Source organism: Staurois parvus, unplaced genomic scaffold (assembly GCF_062004578.1).
Source record: "Staurois parvus isolate SC_StPar_1 unplaced genomic scaffold, SC_StPar_1.0 ptg000189l, whole genome shotgun sequence".
NCBI lineage: Eukaryota > Metazoa > Chordata > Amphibia > Anura > Ranidae > Staurois > Staurois parvus.
The window spans coordinates 922264-945629 of NW_028317985.1; the positions used below are offsets into that span (position 1 = coordinate 922264).

The 23366-nt window shown below is 43.9% G+C and overlaps 1 protein-coding gene across 1 annotated transcript in view; it reads right to left on the reverse strand.

Annotated features, from left to right (window-relative positions):
• Positions 1 to 3765: 3765 nt before the first annotated feature.
• ACSF2 (acyl-CoA synthetase family member 2) overlaps positions 3766 to 23366 on the reverse strand; it is an 82870-nt gene continuing 63269 nt past the window's right edge. The window contains exons 10-16 of the mRNA XM_089677597.1: positions 21858 to 21934; positions 16639 to 16746; positions 16390 to 16541; positions 14813 to 14954; positions 14616 to 14726; positions 8186 to 8254; positions 3766 to 8069 (exon numbers count right to left, since the gene is read on the reverse strand). Coding sequence (XP_089533723.1) covers positions 8019 to 8069; positions 8186 to 8254; positions 14616 to 14726; positions 14813 to 14954; positions 16390 to 16541; positions 16639 to 16746; positions 21858 to 21934 — 710 coding nt within the window. The 3' untranslated portion in view covers positions 3766 to 8018. The remainder of the gene's footprint in view (positions 8070 to 8185; positions 8255 to 14615; positions 14727 to 14812; positions 14955 to 16389; positions 16542 to 16638; positions 16747 to 21857; positions 21935 to 23366) is intronic.

Consider the following 23366-nt stretch of genomic DNA (forward strand, 5'->3'; position numbering starts at 1 on the left):
TTTAACCTTGACCTTTGACCCTGACCCAAACACTTACCGTGGCACTGAACTAGATCAAACCTTGATCTAGGTATTTTTTCTTTATTTTTTAATATTTACAGTATATATATATATATATATATATTTTATTTAACAAACATTTTTTTTTCTCTATGCCTGGAGTTAAGAGAGATACAATGTATCTCTCTCCTCCATTCATAGAGAAAAAAAAACAAGGGGGACAGGCTACACAGTGACTGATCACTGTGATAGCCATTCAGAGGCTATCACAGCAATCATGTGACCCAGAATCGGGAGTCCCGGGTCACGATCGTTAGAATGGGACCCGGGGCTCTCAGTGACACCCTGGTCTTTGTGGTGGGAGTGCGCTGTGCGGCACGTTCCCACCACAAAGACAGGTACGCAAATATACGACCCCACGGAAAAAAGCCAAGTTCTGTCGGGCAGCATATTTATGTGACATCGGCACAAAGGGGTTAAACTTCTACCACTTCCCTATATCTTTTAGATAATTAAAAGTTGTGCCAACTACTCTACACTTCTCTATATGTTTCCATTTTATCCTTTTTCATATGATATAACTCTATCCTGTTTATGTATTCCACTCTCTTAATCCAATATTTTATTTTTGGGGGCTCCTGAGATAACCAGAATTTAGGAATAAGACTTGTTTTTATATTGTTTCACCCACGGGTCCCTCTGTACAATCGTCCCCGACATCTCCTGTATATAATGAATTATTTCCTGCCAGAACATCTGAATTTTAGGGCATCCCCACCATATATGTGCCATTGTTCTCTTATTCCCACACCCTCTCCAACATAATGGTGAAACATCAGCTCGCTGTTTATGCGCCACACTCAGGGTGATATACCATCTTGCTAAGCACTTGTAATTCATTTCAACTGTGTTCATATTTATCACCTCGTGTGTTAATTTAAATATCTTATTTTTTTGTAGCTCATTCAATTTTTGTTCCCAGCTCCTTTTCCCATTTCTCTTTAACTTTAAATTTCTTATAGTATATCCATCAGGGCCTGGGCTCTTTCCTGCAGCCATACTCTTCAATGTCAAAATGATTTCCTCCTGAGAGATAGCTCTCTCTAGTGTCTCGAACTTTTCTTCTGAGATTCTTGGTAGGCGTACTTCCTCTAAATATTTCTGCTTTTTTTCCTTCCTTTCGTCCTGTTTCTTTCTGGTCCCCAAGAAACAGCCTACTATAATATTTTTGAAACGTATTAGCGATATCAGTGGTGGTATACATCATTTCTCCTTTTTCATCTTTAATTTTTTCAATATAATTTTTTTATTTCTTTTCCTTTAATCATTTCATTAGATGTTTCCCTGGTTGATTCCTCCACTGGTATCGATCTTTTGAGACCCTGTTAAAAATCTTCCTTGTTTCCAATTCCATAAGATCCTTTACTTCTATCTCTTTTAAGTTTTATCTTCTGGTGTATTTCTGCATTCACTGTCTTTTTATGTAATTAGGTGTTCTTGCACGGCAAGACCACTTCCTGTTATCTCACATATATATTCTTATTATTATAGCCAAATTTACCACCCTAACTCCTCCCACAGTTTTTACACTACATAGACAGTAATATACCGAAACGTGCGGATTGTTCCCGATTGGTGTGCTATTACTTTGTGGAACGTTTCGCCGTATGGTTCACGAAATATCGGCGTTTTTGTGGTGAAATTGGTCCCATAGGAATGAATGGCGGAATGTTCAAAACTAGAGTGGGAGCTGACAACAGCTAGAGTGTGAGTTGAAAAATCAGGACATGATATCTAAACTGCCATCACTCCCTCATTTTCAAGCCCACCTACACAAATCTTATATCAAAACGTTCAGCTATCCCTGCTGCCATTAAAAATGTCCACGTCTAAGCCATAGTCCTGATAGTTTTCACAATATGACCATTTGTTTGCAACTCACGCCGCTCATTGACATTCATTGAAACTGCACCTCAAATTTGAAGGGCAATCTCTAAACTGCGACTGTGCCTTCATTTTTAATATTTCAGAGACATGCTATGCATCAAAATGTAGGTCTGGGTCTTGTGATTCTTAGGTGTAGGATTTAAACTACAACCGTTTGAAGATGGCAACCGCCGGTCAAGTGAGCAAGTTGGAGTAGTTTGTTTTTAACCGCTCTTCTCTGCCCTTGCTGTAGAGTGTGTTGCCATAGGAACCCAGGTGTGTGAGCAGGCAGCAGAGTTACAAAAGCTACTCCGCCCAGTTACTCCGCCCACTCCAGTTGTAGACTACTGGTGGAGGCAAGAACACTTCACACAATTTCCCCAGAAATTGTAGCTTTTCTAGTTCTAAATTATACAACTCCTCCATCACAAGCCCTCTTTTTCTCCTGCTCTTTATTTTTTTCCGCCCCCATCGAAATCAGAATTCCTCTGATATATATCTTGTGAGCCTCCCATATTGTAGCCCAGATACCTCCTCAGTCTCGTTCAATGCAAAAAATTGTTCTGATTCTTTCCTTATCCTTTTCTCTAATTCCGGGTCTTGTATAAGCGACTTAATCTCCACAATGCTGCTCTATTCCACTCCTCTCCTACCCGTAATCTCATTGTGACAGGTGCATGGTCTGACACAGACATAGTCTCAATGTTACACCTAACCAGTGACTCCAATTGTCTGTGTTCGACCATTATGTAGTCCAATCGTGAAAATGATCTGTGCACTGGAGAGAAAAAGGTATAATCCCTTTCTCTTGGATGTTTCAGTCTCCACTTGTCTATCAATTGACATTGATGTAACTTCTTTTTTAGCAATTTAATTTTTTTACCTCTTTCTCTCTACGCATCTGATGACGTATCCATCCATGGATCCAAACAAATATTAAAGTCTCCTGCCAAGATCAGCCATCCTCTTTTGAAATCATTGAGTTTTCTTAAAATACTCTCCAGAAATACTGCTGGATTATTATTCGGACAATAGATGTTAACTAAGGTACAGTCAACTCCTTGTGTCTTTTAGTCGGAGAGTTTAAACCTTTCACATTATGTGTTATAACGTTAATCAAACTAATTTCTTTCCCCTTTCCTCTGGATTTCCCTTCACAAGGACAAAGACAGAGATCATATGGACCCAGGCTATCCCCCCCCCACCTTCCTTCTCCCCCTCTTCTTTCTCACCCCCCTCCCCTCCTCCTTGCCCCTCCCCCTCAACCTTCCACCCTCCCCTGTCCTTTCTTTTATTCCATTTAAAAAAAAACCTCTTGGCCTAAATATTGCCCTAGAATCTGTCGTGGGTCTTTCCCACTATCAATTCCTACGTTGGGGAGTGGCTCTGGACACACACACCTACTCTGCCCCCTATCCCACGGCATAGGGGATCCAGAGTTTAGGAGCAAGTTTGGTCTCCAGACGACCTGCCAATTCCTGCTAATCTTCCTCATAGGTCCTGCTGCCTATCTAGTCCACCCACTTTATTCTGTAAGGGGGATCATGAAACCAGTGGGGAGAAGCAAGAGAAGAAAGGAGGAACCATGAAAGAGGAGTAGGAGAGAGAAGAAAAAATCTGAATCAGAAAAACAGGGTCACCTTCCATCATTCAGGAGGGGTTCCTCTATGTTAGTCAATTCATCTGCCATTGCAGTGGGTGTGCTCAAAACATATTTGCCAGGGTGTCCTGGATTGCTTGTAAAGATGCTAATTGGTTGTATTCAATGATCTCAGTTATTCTTTAGCCAACAAGATTTCTTTTGCATTGTAACCACCGACAAAAACACATAACCAGCCGTTCACATTAGCAGGTATTTTTATTAAAAATAAGGCAATTGTTAAAATAAACTTGTTCTACACATTCAGTGAGGTCCGCTAATTGGTGCCAGATACAGACTGTTGATATATCTATGACTGCCACCCCGCTGCTGTTTCACATGCAGTCCAATGAAAATTTGACTTAATGCCAGTAATAATTCTATACCGGCTTAAGGTATTTCCAGAGTAGGTAGTGGGCGTCCATCTGGTGTGCGGTAGAGAAAGAAGTGTTAAAATCTAAGTTTAGTTAAAATGTTTTTTTAAAAATTAGCACAAGGGATGGTACATACATTCAATAGAAAGTGTCCCTTGTTTGCTGGCTGGTCACTTTTTTGAAATCTGAAGTCTTCTGCCAAATCCACCCCCCACCATACCCATACAGCCATAATCTTCTGGTGCTGCAGTGTTGACTATGCCAGCCCCTTTTGGTGCTCTATAAATGGAGGACAGGTAGGTTCATACTCACTTCTCCATTGGTAGCTAACTCAGATTGCCACCATGCTGAAGATCTACAGAGATGAAGACCATTCAATGGGGTTGATTTACTAAAGAAAAATAGACTGTACTTTTCAAAGTGCAGATGCACTCTGCAAGAGCAGTTGCTCCAGAGCTTAGTAAATAAGAAGACACTCTGCTGACTTCCATCCAATCATGTGCAAGCGAAAATGCTTTTTTTTTTTTAATTTTCCTTGCACGTGATTGGGTATTCTTTGCAAATTAAAGCTTTACCTCATTTACTAAGATCTGGAGCAACTGCACTTGCAGAGTGCAAATGCACTTTGCAAAGTGCACAGTCTATTTGCCTTTAATAAATCAACCCCTATTACCCAAAACTGCTCGTTGGAGCTTACAAAGGGTTGAGATAGGGTTATCAATACATGGGCAAAGTACAAGTTTGCTTTAGAGCAGGGTCTCCAAACTTTCAAAACAAAGGGCCAGTATACTGTCCTTCAGACTGTAGGGGGGCCGGACTGAGGGAGTAGAAATTATCCTGATGTAAGTGGGAGTAAACAATGCCCTTTAGTTTGGGTCAGTGGTAGGAATACTGCCCCATTGTTGGTGTCATTAGGAGGAATTTTTTCCCTTCATTGGTGTCATTGGGAGGACATGTGCCCAATTGTTGGTGTAAGTTGGAAGAATTGTGCCCCATTGCTGGTGTAATTGGGAGGAATTGTGCCTCTTTGTTGGTGTCATTGGCAGGAACTGTGCCCCATTGTTGGTGTAAGTGGGAGGAATTATGCCCTATCATTGGTGTCATTGGGAGGAACTGTGCCCCATCACTGGTGGCAGTGGAAGGACATATGTCCAATTGCTGGTGTCAATAGGAGGACAGATGCCCAATTGTTAGTGTAGGTAGATGGAATAGTGTCCTGAGGGCCAGATAAAAACAAGCAAAGGACCACAGTTTGCAGACCACTGCTTTAGAACAATTTTGTTGCTGGGAATTTTTTTTTCCTAGAAAAAAAAAGTGTTCATTTTCACCCCTCTGTCGGGAAGTGACTCGGACTGTCACTATGCTGAAGATCTATAGCAGCTTCTGAAGACCATATAGCATCTGAACGGTCCCCCACTGTAAGCTGTAGTTTTCCTTGCTGGCTGCTACATCACTACTCCTGTAGCAATATAGGTATCAGCAGAAGGAACCAAAACACATGGTGGGGACATGAGCAACCATTGCTCTTGCAAGTGTCAAATGTGAACATTCTGTCAGAGGTTTTAACCTTTCAGAAAAGTGACAATCCAGGCCAGTGGAGAGAAGTATGAAAAGTCTTCTTTTGCAGGGACGCTTTTGTAGGAAACTTTTCCAAGCAACGGAGTTCTCCAAACTCAACTTGACATTTTTAATTGATAATATTTAAAGCAAACCTGTGATCAACTCATACCTACTAAGTAATCGTAGACCCAAAAAGCAGATACTATATGCCTCGCACAGGTCCACTGTACTGGGAGCCCGAAAACCAAAGATGTTCTATCAGCAAAGCTCAACATTCCCTTTACACTTCCCTGCCTCAAACTACTGGCCATGGCTATCATGGTCACCCTACCTAACCAACAGTGAGGTGTGGATAGCAGAAGAGGGCAGGCTTGAGCTCAGCATGAATCTTCCTGCATGTCATAGTAAGAAAATTCCATGGTACGCAAATTCTGCTTCACATGACTTAAATTGGGAATTGAGCGTGCAACGGTTGTGTATTCTGGGTACAGAGGCCAAATAATTCTCCAGTTACACTGACTACAAGATTTATCTGATATCAACTTCCCAGTGCAGAGCCATAGTATTAGGTCATGTGGCCCTATGATATATGTTGGACGGGGGTATGTATGTCCCTATGATATATGGTGGATGGATTTATATATGGCCCTAGAATATATGGTGGATGGGTGCATGTATGGCCCTAAGATATATGGTGGACGGGTACATGTATGGCCCTATGACATACGGTAGACAGGTGCATGTATGGCCCTAGGATATATGGTGGACGTGTGCATGCATGGTCCTAGGATATATGGTGGACGTGTGCATGCATGGTCCTAGGATATATGGTGGACGGGTGCATGTATGACCCTAGGATATATGGTGGACGGGTGCATGTAAGACCCTAGGATATATGGTGGACGGGTGCATGTATGACCCTAGGATATATGGTGGACGGGTGCATGTAAGACCCTAGGATATAAGGTGGACGGGTGCATGTAAGACCCTAGGATATAAGGTGGACGGGTGCATGTATGATCCTAGGATACATTGTGGACAGGTGTATGTATGGCTCTATGATATATGGTGGATGGATGCATGTATAGCCCTAGGATATATGGTGGATAGGTGTGTGTATGGCTCTATTTTTTTTTATAGGCCAGCTAATATTAGTTTGCACTGACAAGGGGCAGGATTGCTTTCTAATTACTGATAGATTTTAGCTGGTGTCCTGGCTTTCCATGCCGTTTTTCACCTACCTTTCTTCATGTGTTCAATACTTTTTTCCTGTATTATTCCATTTTATTACACATAACTTAATTTAAAAAAAATATTTATTTTGGTTTCTTTGTATGTATGGGTTGCATGAGAAAAATGGTGGCATGTTCAATACTTATTTTACATGCTGTATATGGTAGACAGGTGCATGTATGGCCCTATGATATATGGTGGGCAGGTGTATGTATGGCTTTTTGACATATGATGGATCAACACATGAAAACTGCAAATTATGACCTCTTTTGAAGATGCTAGTTTTCTGGCTGTGGTGCTGACCCATTTGCTTTTTTGAGTCTTGGACTGAATACAAGTATGCAGATAAGTATGCCGGTTTTCTTTTTTTTTTTTTATATCCCTGAGCTTCATACTTGTTCTACAGACTCAAAGTACTGAATGGTTCAAGCCTAGAAGCAATAAACTAGCGATTTTGGTAATGACAACCCCCATGTATCTCTTCTGGGTTTACTTTCAAGTGGATCTAAGTTTTGACCTTTAGGCCCCGTTCAATGGCACTAGCGGTGCAGACTGAAGAACTTTGGGGACACAAGTTAAGGACGTATTTGATTGCCCACAAAGCCTTAGGATGGACAAGGAGCAACTTTCCCATCTGGACAAGCAAGGTGCAGAATCTGCTCTGGAAGAAGCAATGGAAAGTGCTTAACATTCACAGTATAAGGCACATCACGGTATTTACAGCCTAAAGAGCATGTTCATAATTCATACTCATAAGCCCCATATAAAGGACGGAGCAGCACCTCATTTAATAAAGCTTGTCGTAAAAACAGTAAATGGAGTATGAAAGAGTAAGGAGTGACTAAAAACTAGGCCAGGAGGAATATGAAAACTGTAGATCTCATTATGAAAATATAAAAGCTGAGAACCATTTTTTATGCCCACAGCAGCCAATCTAACCTGCACTAGATTAATAGCAGAGGCCTGGTATAAGAAGCAGCAATGATTAATGAATGGTTAAGCAATGATATAGTGCAATATAATGCAGATAAAAGTGAAAAAAGACTGCTAACTATGTGACTTGACCCTTTCCTGACTGGTCTACACTCGGAAGAGGTTATATAATGATCATGATGAATGAACATAAATCGTCTTTTTCCACATTCATTTTTTCACTTCTAAGTCCCAGCACCTGGAGAATACCAATCACAGGTCACCAACCAAACGGGAAGGGTAGGAAGTCTCTAATGAAGGGTGCTACATTTTGAGGTCAGGACAATGCTCTTGGTTTGGACATGAAGGGCTCCTCATAACTTCAGCTGCTTCTCCACCATTTCTCTCAGTTTGAACTTTTGGATCTGAACAGAACAAAGAACAGTATAAGGTTGACATGAGTACCCAACCAACACATACACCGCATATCAATTTACGATGTCGCCTCCAAGTAAAGTCAGCACATCCGTCCCAAAATTACCTTTCCAGAAATTGTGAGAGGGTACTCATTCACGAAGACTATGTAACGAGGGATCTTAAAATGAGAAATCTGTTGGAAAAGAGAGAGTTGGAAAATGAGATCAGGGAAGTAAACCTTAAAGCAGTAATCCAGTCATTTTTCAAAAATAACTTGCCTGAACTGTTCAAAAATGAAAAAAAGCAGCTATTCTTTTTTTTCTCGTCTCCCCCCTTTGACCTCAATATTCGCCTGCATTGTCTACCACTTATTTAATCTGCAGTTCTGTCCAACTTCTATGTCTTGCGTATTGCGAATTTCTGTGAATTCCTAAATGAAGAATTTTTTAAAAAGGCAGCTATTCGCTTTAGAAAACACCTTGGGGTTGATTTACTAAAGGCAAATAGGCTGTGAACTTGGCAGTACACGGCAAGTACACTGAAAGTGCAGTTGCTCTTGATCTGAGGAGGACATGCAGGAAAATAAAACAAAAAAACAAAAACATGATTTTTTTGTTACTTACCATGAAATCCCTTTCTCTGAGTTCATTGACAGACACAGCCTCTTCTTCTTTATCCATTGTTAACAGGGTTTTATAGCCCCACCTATAGGAGTAGTACTCTAGGTAGGAAAAAACTCGGTACCTTCTATGGGCAGTCCTCTCTAGGCATAAAACCCCCAAACCCCCTCTCTGCTATAGGTCTCCAGTCAGTCACAAGCAGTGTCAAAGGAGAAAAAGCCATAGAGGGGAGGGTGCTGTGTCCGTCAATAAACTCAGGGAAAGGGATTTTATGGTGAGTAGCATCTCGTTTTCTTTTACGTTCGTTGATGGACACAGCCTCTTCCTCTTTATCCATTACCAAACAGGGATGTCCCCAAGAAGTGCCACAATGACGGGTGGGCAAACCAACTAATGGAGAAAAAAAAAAACCCCAGGCAATCTGCCAACACTCCAAACCATTCCAAGGGGGTGTCTGAGTGGTCTGCAAAACTTTGCGCCACAACTAGCATTGAACATGCAACACATCAATCTGACAGAACTTAGTAAATGCGCACACAGCAACCAGATCATTGCTTGCAACCTTAATTAGGCGCCTTATGCTTGAACGCCCCTGAGGCACTAACTGCCCTGGAGAAGAGGGCTGTACCAAAGAAGGGAGATTCCTGTCCCTAAATGGCATATGGCTGCACAATCGTTTGTTGAATCTAACAGGAAACAATGGCAGAAGAGGCCGCAAGGCCTTTTATCTGACTGTCCGTGAGCACCAGGAGAGAACTGAACTTCCGAAAAAAAGCCAGGTATATGCAGAGCACATCCAAGGAGTGCACAGCCACCTCCTTAGGAAGTGATGGCCAATGTCATATAGAAGGAAGAACAATGTTCTCAGTCAAGTGAAAATCCAAAACCATCTTTGGAAGGGAAAGGCAAAAAGCATCACCCTGTCCCTGTGGAAAACCAGATAAGGCGGCAAACAAGATAAGGCCGCCAACTCCTCCAACCGCTGAGCGAAGTAAGTGAGGAGTAAGGCACCTTACGTCAAAAGAATAGGAAAGGGAATATCCTGAATGCTCCCAAAGGGAGGCATCTGACGAGCCGACAACACCACATTCAAATCCCACTGTGACAGGGAAAGCGCACAGGGGACACCATATGACAAACCCCCTAAGGGAAGGTGCATAGCTAAAGGACACTGAAGGAAAAAAACCAGAGCAGAGCAGAGAGCCATGACCCTTGACTCACATCCGCTCCACTGATAAAGAGCAAGGATGGAACCCCAAGGCTGCGCACTAAACAACATAAGCTCTCGAGGTGCGATGATAAATCTGTTCAGAGGTAGACTCACGAGTCATTAGCATAGATGGAACACAAAGTCAGACAATCCGCCAGTTCCTTCAGAACCTGGTTTGCAATAGCCATGCTGTCAAAGCCAGCAAAGAAAAGTAGGGGGGGACACAGTCCCCCGAGGTATAAGGTCCTCCCCTTAGGCAGCCGTAAGGGAGCATCTTCCAGCACCGCACCACAGGTGGCTAGGCCAGTCTGGAGCCACCGGGAGGACCGGGATCCATCAGTCTCTATCCAGCGGAATAGACAAAGAATCATTCGGAAGGACAGAAGTTGTAGATGATATTGTACTCATCCCCCAGCATCACTAACCCATTCACTGCGTTCGCCAGAGGATCCAATGATCTTGCCACGAACCTTGGAAGCAAGCCGGGACACTAGAACATCCACAGCCTGAGTCCCCCAGTGAAGGCAGAGATGAGAGAACAGCTCCGGGTGAAGGGACCACTCGCCCTGATCCAGCATCTGACAGACGAGAAAATTTGCTTGTTAGTTTCGACCCACGAAACATGTACATGTACAGAGGATAGAGCCAGAAAGAACCTTTCTGCCCATCTCAGGGCGTGAGATGCCTCCAGCACTGCTCCTGCACATCTTGAGCCCCCTAATGAGTGACATATGCCACTGCAGCGGTGTTGCCCGACCAGATCCCGATTGGTAGACCTGTAGGCGATAAGTCCCATGGGTAAGGAACAACCTGATCACCCAAAATTCCAGGACATTGATGGGGTAGTCGAGCCTCCTCCAGAGTCCAATGACCCTGAGCCAAGTCCTATCCCAAGACTCCTCCCTAGCCCGACAGGCTGGCATCCGCCATGACCACAGTCCATTAAAGGGGAAGGAAGGACATTCCGTTCCATAGAGCCGGAGACTGCAGTCACCAGAGAAGAAAAGCCCTCGTTGACCACCCCAAGTGAATGTGAAACTCTTAGGGAGTGGAGACCCTTTGCATTTGGACAGGATTGCCTACAACAGTGTACTCACATGGAACCGGATATCTGGAACCGCACAAAAATAGACACCAGTAGGCCCTTGTCCAGCCAGCGAAAATGCAAGGTGGGAAGCTTGAGATTCAAAAAGCTGCCAGACTGGTACCAGAGGTCCTGTAGTTCGTTCGCCAGGTGAAACACCATGGAGCAGCAGCCCCAGACACTCCAAGCACTTGAATGGAGCGACACAGACTTCCAGAGGGTGGGGATGCATGGTGATCTCCCCACTGTCCAACAAGGGCATGCAGGTCTCCACCCACACAAGCAAAACGTACAGGTAGCCAAGCCCCTGTTGTTGCTGAAGACACTAGGCAGAATGACTGGAGACCTATAGCAAAGAGGGGGTTTTATGTCCAGAGAGGACTTCCCATAGGAGGTGCCGAGTTTTTTTTCTACCAAGTGTACTACTCCTGTAGGTGTGTCTATAAAACCCTGTTTGGTAATGGATAAAGAACTAGAGGCTGTGTCCGTCAATGAAAGTAAGAGAAACAGCATTTTTGCTTGCACATGATTGGATGAAAAGAAACCAGCAAAGCTTCGACTCATTTCAGATCTTCCCCTCGGATATAAAGCAACTGCGCTTACAGTGCACAGTATATTTACCTTTAGTAAATCAACCCCCCCCCCCCCGTCTCTAGTGCAAATCACAGATCTGCCATTAGCTGTCTTTGAAGCTAAGCTGAATGATGGCCACCACCACTCACCCTAGTGAGCCTAGGCTGTCACAGACAACCTCTTGGGGGGGGGGGGGAGGCATCACCACGTCGCCCTGGGTTTACTGTACAACACTGCACTGACTTCATATTATGGCTCCAATCTCTACAGTATTGAAGAAGGCCCACAGCTGGCATTGGAAGAGAACCCCTGGCTTTTCTACCACGTAAATATTCAGGTGTGAAGGATGAAAGAACCACATGCCTATGAATGGTTCAGTAAAAATTAATTAAAGTGGTTTTAAAGGCTGAAGGTTTTTATACCTTCATGCATTCTATGCATGAAGGTAAAAAACCTTCATTATGCAGCTACCCTGCAGCGCCACCAAAAACTTACCTGAGCCCGATCTCTTTCCAGCAATATACACGAAGACAGCGGCTCTCCCTCCTCATTGGTTCACACACAGCAGCAGGAGCCATTGGCTGTGAATCACAGCCAGTGAGGAGGGAGCAGGAGGCAGGGTTGAACCATGCTCTTATGGACACACAGAGCAGTGGCTCGGGAGCAAGTATGCATGAGTACCCCCAGAGCAAGCTGCTTGCTATGGGGGTGCTTGGTGAGGGAAGGGACCAGAAGCACCAGTGGGGGACCCCAGAAGAATAGGATCGGGGCTGCTCTGTGCAAACAAATAACACAGAGTAGATAAGTATGATGTGTTAGTTATTTTTTTTAGATTGCCTTTACAATCACTTTAATCTTGATAAAAACACTTGCTTTTTATCAAGTTTAATTAACTTTTACTGGATCATTTAAGAAAAATAATAACTTTTTATCAAAATTAATACATTTTTAGTTGATCATGTATAAGCTTGTGCTGCTGTCATTCTTCACATTTTTATTGGATCATCTTGGGGCCCATAGGGCTGCTCTATTTATTAGAGAGCTACCTCTCCAGACTAGTAACTGCACCAGCTCACACTTATTTTTGAGTCCAACACTCCTTCAACACCTATGGAAACATTGTAGAGGCTTCCTGGGTCAAGTGTGTGACTTTTCCACCTATGCCTTACTTAATACCCATTCCCAAGGCCTAAAGTGAGCCACTGCTTTGTACTAGGCAATGGAAATGGTTTGCTTCAGCCACCATAGGATCACTGTACTTTCCTACCCTGTTCTCCACTGCTGCCAGAGGCCCTGGGAGAACCTTAGTACTTCTGAGTATGGGGCATATGCTAGAGTGTGCTGCAAGGGTCTCAATCTGCTCAATGGCAGCTGCCTGTAAAGTTCTGGTGTTATGTCATCCTGGACAGTCAAGAGGCAGTGCAGCTGTTCATGGTAGCCAATCAGCTTCTAACTTCAGTTGGTTCAGTGAAGCTTTGACCATAAAATATGGAAGCTGATTGGTTTCTATGCAGAGTTGCTTCAGACATGGAGCATTCTTCCTTCCAATGACCAATATGGGCGATCTTGGTGGTCTCCCAGATTCCAGTGTTATAATCCACTGATGGAAGGTGCGCCAAGGGCCTCAATCTCCTCAGTGGCAGCTGCCTGCATAGTTCTGCTGTTATATCATCCTAGACAGTCAAGAGGCACAAGACTAAGAGCATTTCAAAGATGGAGCATTCTTCCTTCCAATTGCCACTGATGATGTTCCATTTTTCTTCTCCTACTGACCAACACAATTTTTTTTGCACCTATCCAGTGGAGTCGCTATGGGGGTGTGAGTGGTGCGGACCGCACCCAGGTGACACCCACCGGAAGGGTGACACTAGAGGCGGACTTGGACTTACCATTTGGTGACAGTGAGGGGAGCGAAGCAGGAGGTGGCAGCCTCCAATCCCGGAAGCAGCTCACTTATGGTGGCAGAGCGGGTTGGAGTCCCAGGCTATCATGACTCACTACATAGCTAGTGATAGATGGTGAAGGTGAGAGTCCATAATATTAGGTGGCAAGACTAGACACCAACTCCTTCACCATGGCTGTGATCAGGGAACCCCGCTGATATACTTATAAAATCACAGTATACATTTTTTTTATTGAGAGGGGGGTTCTCCTAGTGTAATATGAGGGGATAGGGGAGCCTCTCACTCTCAATCCTCTCTCTCCCCAGCCCCCCCCCCCCCCTCACCGCCCCCTCTGTTTCTCTCACCTCCCTCTCTTTCTCTCACCTCCCTCTCTTTCTCTCACCCCCCTCTCTCTCTCTCACTCCCTCTCTCTCACCCACCCTCTCTCTCTCTCACCACCCCACTCTCCATCTTGCACACAGGCCCACTGCTTTTATAAAACACCTTTGGTTATGTCCAAACGATGGCTGCTATGCACTGTGGCAGGCTAACAGGGAGGAGGGTTGTTGATGGGAGCACTGTGGCAGGCTAGTGGGGGGAGGGGGTACCGTGTTTTACTGTACCAGGTGACACCAACCCTAGTGACTACTGCACCTACCACTTGATGCTGAGTAATTTTTTCCTTCTATTAACCAGTGACATAAGGGCATTATTTTTCTCCCACTGACCACCGATGCTGGATAACATTTCTTCTTCCACTGACCAGATGCTGGAGCTTTCCTTCCACTGACAACCAACACTGGATTTTTTTTCCTCATTGACCACCAAATAACAAATGTTTGAAGACCCCACAAGGACTGTGACATCAGAGCTCTGGTGCACCCCCTGCATCCCCCAAAGAAACATGCTGTGCCTTTCTGATCAATAAAGAGGTAAGCAGTGGGGGAAAGTAGAGTTTCAGTTTGAAAACTGGAGGCAGCTGGAGGCTGTTATTTCTATATTAGGCACCCTAGGCAAGTGCTGACTGGCTATATACCACCAAGAGCCTTTTTAAGTGCAATAGTCATCACGCTTGGCAATAGATATGGCAATTATTTGCTATTAGGGGGTCAAATTTAAAAAAAATGCCCCAAAAACTTTAGGCACCACTTTTTTTGGACTGGCTTACACCTCAATTACCTTACCTTTCCCTTGCAGTATTCCTTGATCTCCTCTGCCGTACATTCCTGGTCGTTATGGGTTCGGATACAAGCACAGATCTCCTCCCCCATCCGTGCATCTTTAACTCCAACGATCTGCAACAACACGGTGCAATTTGGTCTGTAACAGGCGACATGGACAACTATTGTTCAATTGTTCAGTGTTGGCTCCTCCCAGTTACCTGGGCTTCCATGACTTTGGGGTGCGTGTGCAGGAACTGTTCGATTTCAGCTGGGTATACGTTTTCACCTCCTCGGATGATCATGTCGTTACAGCGCCCAACGATTCGACAGTATCCATATTCGTCCATGGTGGCTATGTCTCTGGAAGATGGCGGCAAAAGAAGAACATTAATTCATTAGCAAACCAAACTTTAGAAGCATACTTAGTCTGAGACAATGACTCAGAATTGAAGCAAGAGAGTCAGTGTGACAACCAGGTAACTATCATTTTCAGAAGGTGACAACATTAGTTCTATTTGATTGCTCAAGAGTTCCAAGATTATGAGTGTGGGTATAACCAAGATGTCAGTTCATAGCCCTAAAGCACGTGTCAAACACAAGGCCCGCAGGCCGAATTCGGCCCACCAGGCCATTTTTATGTGGCCCTCACACCTGACCTGCAGCTGTGGCACCCCCCTCGTCTCCGCACCCACCATGTCTCAGCTGTCAGCAGCAGAGAGGAGGACAGGACTCCTCTGACAGATCCTTGGCTTCTCTGAGCAGCCATGGAGAGGCTCATCTCTGGCCCCACCTTGTCTCAGCAGTCTGCAGCAGAAAGGAGGACAGAGCTCCTCCTACAGATCCTGCACCTCTCTGTGCAGCAGCAGCACCCCTCATCTCCTCCTCCCCTAGTCTCATAATTCAACAGACTCCAGAAACTAACTCCAGCTCTAATCTGGTCCTCCTCCAGACCCTGCACTTTCTACTTTTCAGATCTGCCCCCAGCTACTTCCAGGCAGCAGCACAAGATAAGGGGGGTGGACTGTGATGCAAGGGAGGGTGGGGGACTCTTGACTTCTGATGTAAGGGGGAAGAGGTGCTCTGGATATGTAGTCTTACAGATACAACTGGCCCTTTGAGGGCAACCATAATGCTGATGCAGCCCGTGATAAAACTGAGTTGGACACCCCCGCCTTAAAGCATTATTACCAGAATCCCTCCCATTATCACATTCAAATTACTGCTAATCAGGACCAAGCAAACATCTTTTTTTATGTGCATTGCTTTACTCTTTTCTCTGTACTTATTGGTTGCTGTAGGTTGGATCTCCATTTATCAAAAATTTTAAAGTTTAAATAATTTGCTTAATATCCTGGGTACTAATTGTATGTTTTTTATTGTCCCAATAAAAATGCTCTGCCATTCACTTTAAATAAGGATACCCCATTGAAATCTACGTATGAGTCTAAGAATCAAAGCGTCACTCTGAGATGATCAAGTCTAGAAAATAGAATTTCATCCAAACATAAATAGAGTGCAAAAGACAATTTGTTACGGGGGTCACACAACTCCCCCTTCATCAGGACTACATTGTAATACAATTAATAAAAAAATTAAATTGGATTTGGTTAAAAAAATTCAAAACAATCCCAGTCATATATGGTTTCCAAGGAAAGCAAAATACACATAGAATAAACTTCATCTTTAAGCTTTGAAATATCATGTCCATTAGAAAATGACAGGTCCACTTTATCGCTGTCAGAACATGGTAAGTCAATAATAGCAGCGCACCAATGGACTAGCATTGGTCACTCACCCGGTCTTGTACCACCTTTCAGGGGTGATGGTCTCCATGGTCTTCTCTTCATCGGCCCAGTAGCCCAGCATGACACCGAAGCCTCGAATCCATAGTTCACCTGAAGCATCCAGTGGAAGTATATGGCCTGTATTGGTGTCTACTACCTTTGCCTGAGCAGAAATAGAGAAGTCAGTGCTGGAAATAAGTAAAAGGATTATACAAACAACAAGGAAAATAAAGAAAAAAGTAGCCACGGTGGCGCCTCACCTCTGTATGGGACATGACATAACCTACACTGTCTGTTTTCCGGAAAATGTCATCAAAGATGAACCCCATGAATGTGACCGGGCTGTTTTCTGTTGTGCCGTAACCAACCTGTAAAAATAAAACAGCAGCAACATTTTTTGTGAGCTATTTTTTACAGTTCTATGTAAATGTCATCAACTTAAATGGGGACTAGAAATATGTCTTGGCTTCTGAACCCCGTACCGACCGCGTAACGTACATACAGTATGCAGCGGCAGGGAAGGTGGGCTTTAGTACCCAGCCGCTGCATATATGCGTCTACAGCTGAGTGACGTTTGTATACTGGGAGATCCCAGTACACTGAGCGCGCAGTTACCAATAGATCTCAGCCAAGGCTCCTGATCAGGAACCAGCAGGACGGGCTCCCAATTATGTGACCACCAGAAGCAATGCTGCCTTCTAGGCTTTATAGCCCATTTAACAAGCGCCGGAAGGCAGAGTTAGGGGTTAAAGTCTTAAAACTTTAAAAGTGCTGCAAGTCCAATTAAAACACCAGATCATTTGTCAGAAAACTAGTAAGCGCCTACTTTTTTTTTCTTTCAGCTGACAACACAGTGTCTTTGCTGTGCCAAAGTCCCAACCAGTGTTGTCAGCCATACCAGCCTGCTTGGCTACAAAGCCCTGTCAACCACCAGCCTCTCTCCATCCCTACCTGCATGCAACTATTAAGGGACAGAGAGGATCAAAATGTACTGCTTCCTTGACTCCTAAGAGAATGCCTACACAATGTGCATAAAAGAAGGACTCTTGGAAGATGTAGTTCTGGGGGCATGCCTACAGCAACAAGACTTGATCCATCTCCAGCTGCCCCTACTTGAGTTTTACAAGGCTAGTGATGATGTCACAGGGAGTAATAAAAGCTCTTTCTCGCTACAGTAAAAAGGTAAAATTAAATCCTGGAACATGCTCTAGGTTGGACGGGGATAAGGAAGGGGGATTTGGGTAATGTCTAGACATACCATTTAAAGCAAATGTTTCCATTTACAGATTTAACAAAGGACTTGACCCCCAAAAGAGGAGCTGAAGATATCGTTACTTGATGATGAAATGCGTTGGAGGGATGTCTGGTTGACGTCATATCCAGTTACTTGAAGCGCACGGCAGTCATACTGGAAGCTGAGCTTCCTGGTTAGTTTAAGAGGCTATTGACATTTTTTTTGCTTGTAAGATGAGCCAAGTGCCAGCTTAGCATAAAGAAGGGATGAATGGGCTGGAATGGTTCTCAAAATAGTTTATTTTCCAAATTCTTTAACCTTTTTGCTGCCACCACATGTCATACATCACTGCAGCGGGGGGGGGGGGGGGGGTTACAGCAGACGGGAGCAAGTGTACACTCCATAAGCCAACTGTTGGCTTCCTGTGATCTCCAGAACTGGGGTCTGGGGAGACCCCTGATGTCTCATTAACCTCCTTGGCGGTATTCCTGAGTGTAGCTCGGGGTAAAGTTTCAGCACCACAAGCGGTAACCCCGAGCTACACTCGGGAATACACTGCAGCGTTGCTCCAGGATCCCTTCTGCACTTACCTTGTCCTGCGCTCCCGCGATGTCCCCCCTGCAGTGTCCCTGGCCATCTCCTCTGTCTGATGCCGGCATCCGTCTTCCAGGTTCCGTTCCCTGCGAGCGTCGGGACGTACAGGGGACGGAACTGGCGGGAAATTTAAAAATGTCAAAAAGTGACCTTCACTAAATTCACTAAAATCACATAGTATAACATTCCTGTATCAAACCATTTCACATACATTTTGTCCCGAGTGCTTTGTCCGGCGCCCTGCCTGCATTTTTACTGTTCTTTCTGCCTGGAAACTGAGAAATGTCCATGGCGTCCAAAAAGTGTCCCTTTAGGTCAAAATCGGTTTTCGACCGGCTAGAGAACAGCGATAGTAAATCAGAACCACTTGCAGAATTGAGTGATAATGATTGGTGGGGGAAATTCCTCATCAGACACTGAAAACGATTTTACGACTTTGCTCAGCGATGTGCGAACTTGGCGCTATATTTCAAATTTCAGTGGTTTTGGTAATATATAATATTGAATTACATTTATTATTCTATTATTATTTTTTATGATTATTTATTATATTATAATTTATGATTTCGTGTTTAAAATTTTAACATACCCGGGATGTTTACTAGACTCTTGTTTGGACAGATTTCAGTAAGTTATTCCTAAAAATTACAGGCCTACAATAAAAAAATGACACATTTCCATGCAAAAAAATGTACCGCTTTGAGCACAGAAATACTTACATAATCAGACCGCTAGGGAGGCTACAGAGAACCTGTCACAAAGGGTTTATATCACATAGGGGACTTTGATAAAGTTTTAGTGAAAAATAAAATATCAAAAAATAAGTTACATCCCAGTATGTAGCACCAAATGCCCCCCCGCAAAAAATTTGGAGCATGTTTCTTGGCAGATCAGGAACACTGCACAACTCTAACATGCGGACTTCTGCAGCTCCTGCTCCTCAAGGCGCCATGTTCAGGCCCCTCCCCCTCTTCACAAGTGAAGACTGTTTTTTGTGACTCAGCTGCAGATTGTACTGTTCACGGGTTCAAGGCCCGCCATTATTAGTATAAAAAAAAAATTTCAGTATATATATCACCATTTGTAGATGCTATAACTATCACGTAAACTAATTAATTTACATGTATTGGGATTTTTTTTTAGCAAAGTCATTTTGGCCTAAATATATGACAAAATTAGATTTTTTACTAGATATGTTTTATAGCAAAAAGTCAAAAACATTGTTTTTGTTTTCACAATTTTTCGGTCTTTTTTTGTTTATAGCACAAAAAATTAAAAACGCAGAGGTAATCGATTACCACCAAAATAAAGCTCTATTTGTGGAGAAAAAAAAGGACATAAATTTCAATTATGTACAGTGTTGCATGACCGCGAAATTGTCAGTTAATGTAACACAGTGCTGTATGGCAAAAAATGGCCTGGTCAGGAAGGGGGGTAAATCCTCCGGAGGGTAAGTGGTTAACATGAAATGACAACTCAAACAAGATGCACAATTGCAGTGTGTTTCTGAAACGCATGACAAAGCGCACATTTTCTGTGAAGTTTGCCATGCGTTTAGAAACATACAGATGTGAATGGAGCCTCATTGTTCTGGTTTGTGTGAACAAACTAATTTCACTTCCAGGCCCCATTCACACCCAGCGTAGTCAGAGCACGTTTTTTATCTCGTTTTCCCAGTGACACACATAGGACAGCCTGTTGATTTCAAAGGGCTGCACTACACGTGGCAAAGTAGCATATGGGATATTTTCGCATGGTGCGAGTTGCATTTTTTTTTTTACTGCGCATTTTGCTGCATTTGTCACCCACTTTTTTATGAGGTAAAATGTGTGTTTGCTTGTGTTTGGTGTGTCTTTAACAATTAATGACACTGAAAGCGCAACTTTAGGTGTATAAATGTGGCCATACATTATACAAGCTGATTGTACAATCTCTGACCAATCTCTTCTAGATTTACCAAAACTATATAATAATTAATAATACACCATCTATCCAATCACTCTGTATCCAATCAGGCAGGTCCTTGCCAGGGGCGGACTGACCATTTGGAAACTCGGGCTCTGCCCGAGGCCCAGGGTCAGTAGGGGGCCCCATGAGATGCCCCTGGTACCTTTTTCATAGGCTTTTTTGAGTTTGGGCAAGGACACAGGGGCCCCATGATCCCCTATTGCCCGGGGGCCCCATTAGTTGTCAGTCCGCCCCTGGTCCTTGCGCTACATCAGGAGTATCCTGTGGGCTGCAAGCTGCCCTAGGGAGTTTAGCTGGAGCCCGACCGAAGGCACAAATGCACGTTTGGAGAGATGCTGTGAAAAAATAGTTGATGGGTGTGGGTTTTAATGAGGTCAGTGCAGGATGCGTGTGCTAATGAGATCAGCCGGTATACTCCTTCCTATGTCCTACTGGCTCCTCTGTCCTACATCTACATACCAGCAAGTGATGAAGCTTTCTAAGAAATCCAGCAAGCGCTAAGGTAAGGCCTTGTTCTCAAATCAAAGAAAGCTTTTATTTTTCTGCAACTAAGGTACATTAATGGTATATTGGTACATAGGGGAGATGGATTTTAGAGCTTTTTTAGCTGAGAAATCATTTTGAAAAACACCCCCTGGCATTTCTGGCAGTGGCCATCTTGAGTAAAGGCAGGTGATTCATGTAGCATTTACTTACTGGAATCCATCTGCCCTTAACTCAGGCATTGGCTGAGCTGAGAACCCTCCCTCCCCTCCTGAAGACTGCTGGGATGTATGACATCATATGATATACTTTCCTATCCATTTACATCTTGATACCTGATGTGAGAGGGGATGGGGTACTCTGAACATCTAGACTTGCAGATACAACCAGTCCTTTGAGGACAACTATAATGCCCATGTGGCCTGCTGTGAAATTGAGTTTGAAGGTGTCCAAACAAGTTTGACCAAATTGTGTATCTCTTTACAAGCATGGCAAACGTGTGCTAACTAAACCCCTGCTTTTAAACGCATGTTGTTAGACAGGTTCATTTGGTTGTTGGCTAGCTGGCTGGCAAGTTGAACTGGGTGACATCTTTCCTTTTTTTGATATGCGATGCCCATCCGTGTTCCTTGCTGTAAAAGCCAGTTATAGACTGGGGCAGTGACCACCTTTTTGTATTGTTGCATTGTAGGTGAGTGGGTACACTGGACACCTTAGCTGCCATTGTGCCATATGCTGGGTGTCCAGTGCGCTCCCATGCCTTTAAGGAGGGGTGGGCTCCATCAAGTTCACCTGCCCTTGGTCTATCCATTAAATCAGGGGTGGGCAACTGTGGCCCTCCAACTGTTGTAGAACTACAGGTCCCATGAGGCATTGCAAACCTGACAGTTACAAGCACGACTCCCAAAGGCAGAGGCATGATGGGACTTGTAGTTCACCAACAGCTGGAGGGCCACAGTTGCCCACCCCTGCATTAAATGCATGTGTCTCTACTATGAGGGCTCTCAAAATTTGTAGAGTTAGGACCACAGAATATCGGGGTGCCTCTGTGACTTACGTATGTGTTTGCAAATTTGTGCTGACTAAACCCCTGTTTTTAAACGCACATTGTTAGACAGGTTAATTTGCTTGTTGGCTAGCTGGCTGGCAAGTTGAACTGGGTATTTTCTTTCCTTTTTTTCACTATGTGAAAGCACCTACCATCATATTCCTCATTGTGGTCTCAGTGAGAAGTTTCTTCATGACCTCAGGTGGTACGATGGACCCAGCAATAATTCCTGCAGAAGAAGGCCTCATTTATAAACAGCTGAATTGGTTGCACATCTTATGTCAAGTTTTAGGATACTTAAATAAACAGCTAACAAAGTAACATGAAACCAAGAATCAATATTCTTAGTAAGATATTTTATTTAAACTATCAGAATATGGTGGAGTACTTATGAGAGATCCGGAGTAGGATTAGAAGTAGGTTCTGGCAGATATTTGGTACACATTCCCCACACAAGCTGTACACTTCATATTCTGGCCCAGACTGGTATGCTTTGTAGTTTGTGGTGGGTGATCATCGAGCCAGGTAACAGAAATTAAGTTGGTGGTTCCCAGGTAATGTACATGGGGGTACATGGGGGTGTTGGTAGTTGGTCACTGTGTGTGGACAGGGGTGGCCTAAAAACACTCAGGAGTGTAAGACTACACTCAACCATACAATGTCTGACAGTTACTGAACCAACCTTTCTCAACAAGGAATCCATGGAGCTCCAGTGTTCCACCAGAGATTCCTAAGGGTTCATTGAGCAGTAGAGATATAGCAGATTGATCTCCTATCTTCACTGGCCACCAAGGAGCACTTACATCCAATGTAAGGGATCCCATCTATAATGACCATGTAATCAGGCCACCAAGATAAGGGGTGCCCTGCACTGACCACAACAGTGGGGATACACTACAAAGACCACCAATGTAAGGGGGCACTACACTGATCACCAACGTAAAGAGGCCCATTTTCCATTGACCACTAATATAGGGCAGCGCTTTTCCACTGACTACCAAGGTGAGGCATGCCCTACACTGATCACCGATGTAACTGGATTCTACACTGACCAGAAATGTAAGCAGGCACTATACTGACCACCAATGTAATTGGACACTATACTGACTACCAAGGTAAAGGGGCACTACAGTAACCACACATGTAAAGGGGAACTATATTGGCCACCAATGCAAGCGGGCACTACACTGATCACTAATGTAGGGGGCACTACACTGACCACAAATGTAAGGGGGCACTACAATGACCACCAATGCAATTGGACACTACAATGACCACCAATGTAATTGGAAATCACACTGACCTCCAATGTAAGGAATACTACACTAACTACAAATGTAAAGAGGCAATATACTGACCACCAATGTAAGAAGCTACACTGACCACCACCAATGTAAAAAGAAACTATATTAACCACCAGCGTGGGGGGATACTACACTGACTATCAATGTAAGGGGGAACTACACAAACCACGCATGTAAAGGGACTCTTTACTGACCACTAATGCAGGGGACACTACACTGATAATTTAAAAAGGGCAATACATCGACCACCAATGTAAGGAAGCACTACACTGACTACCAATGTGACTGGACACAACAATGACCCCCAATGTACACTCACTGGCCACTTTATTAGGTACATCTTGCTAGTACCGGGTT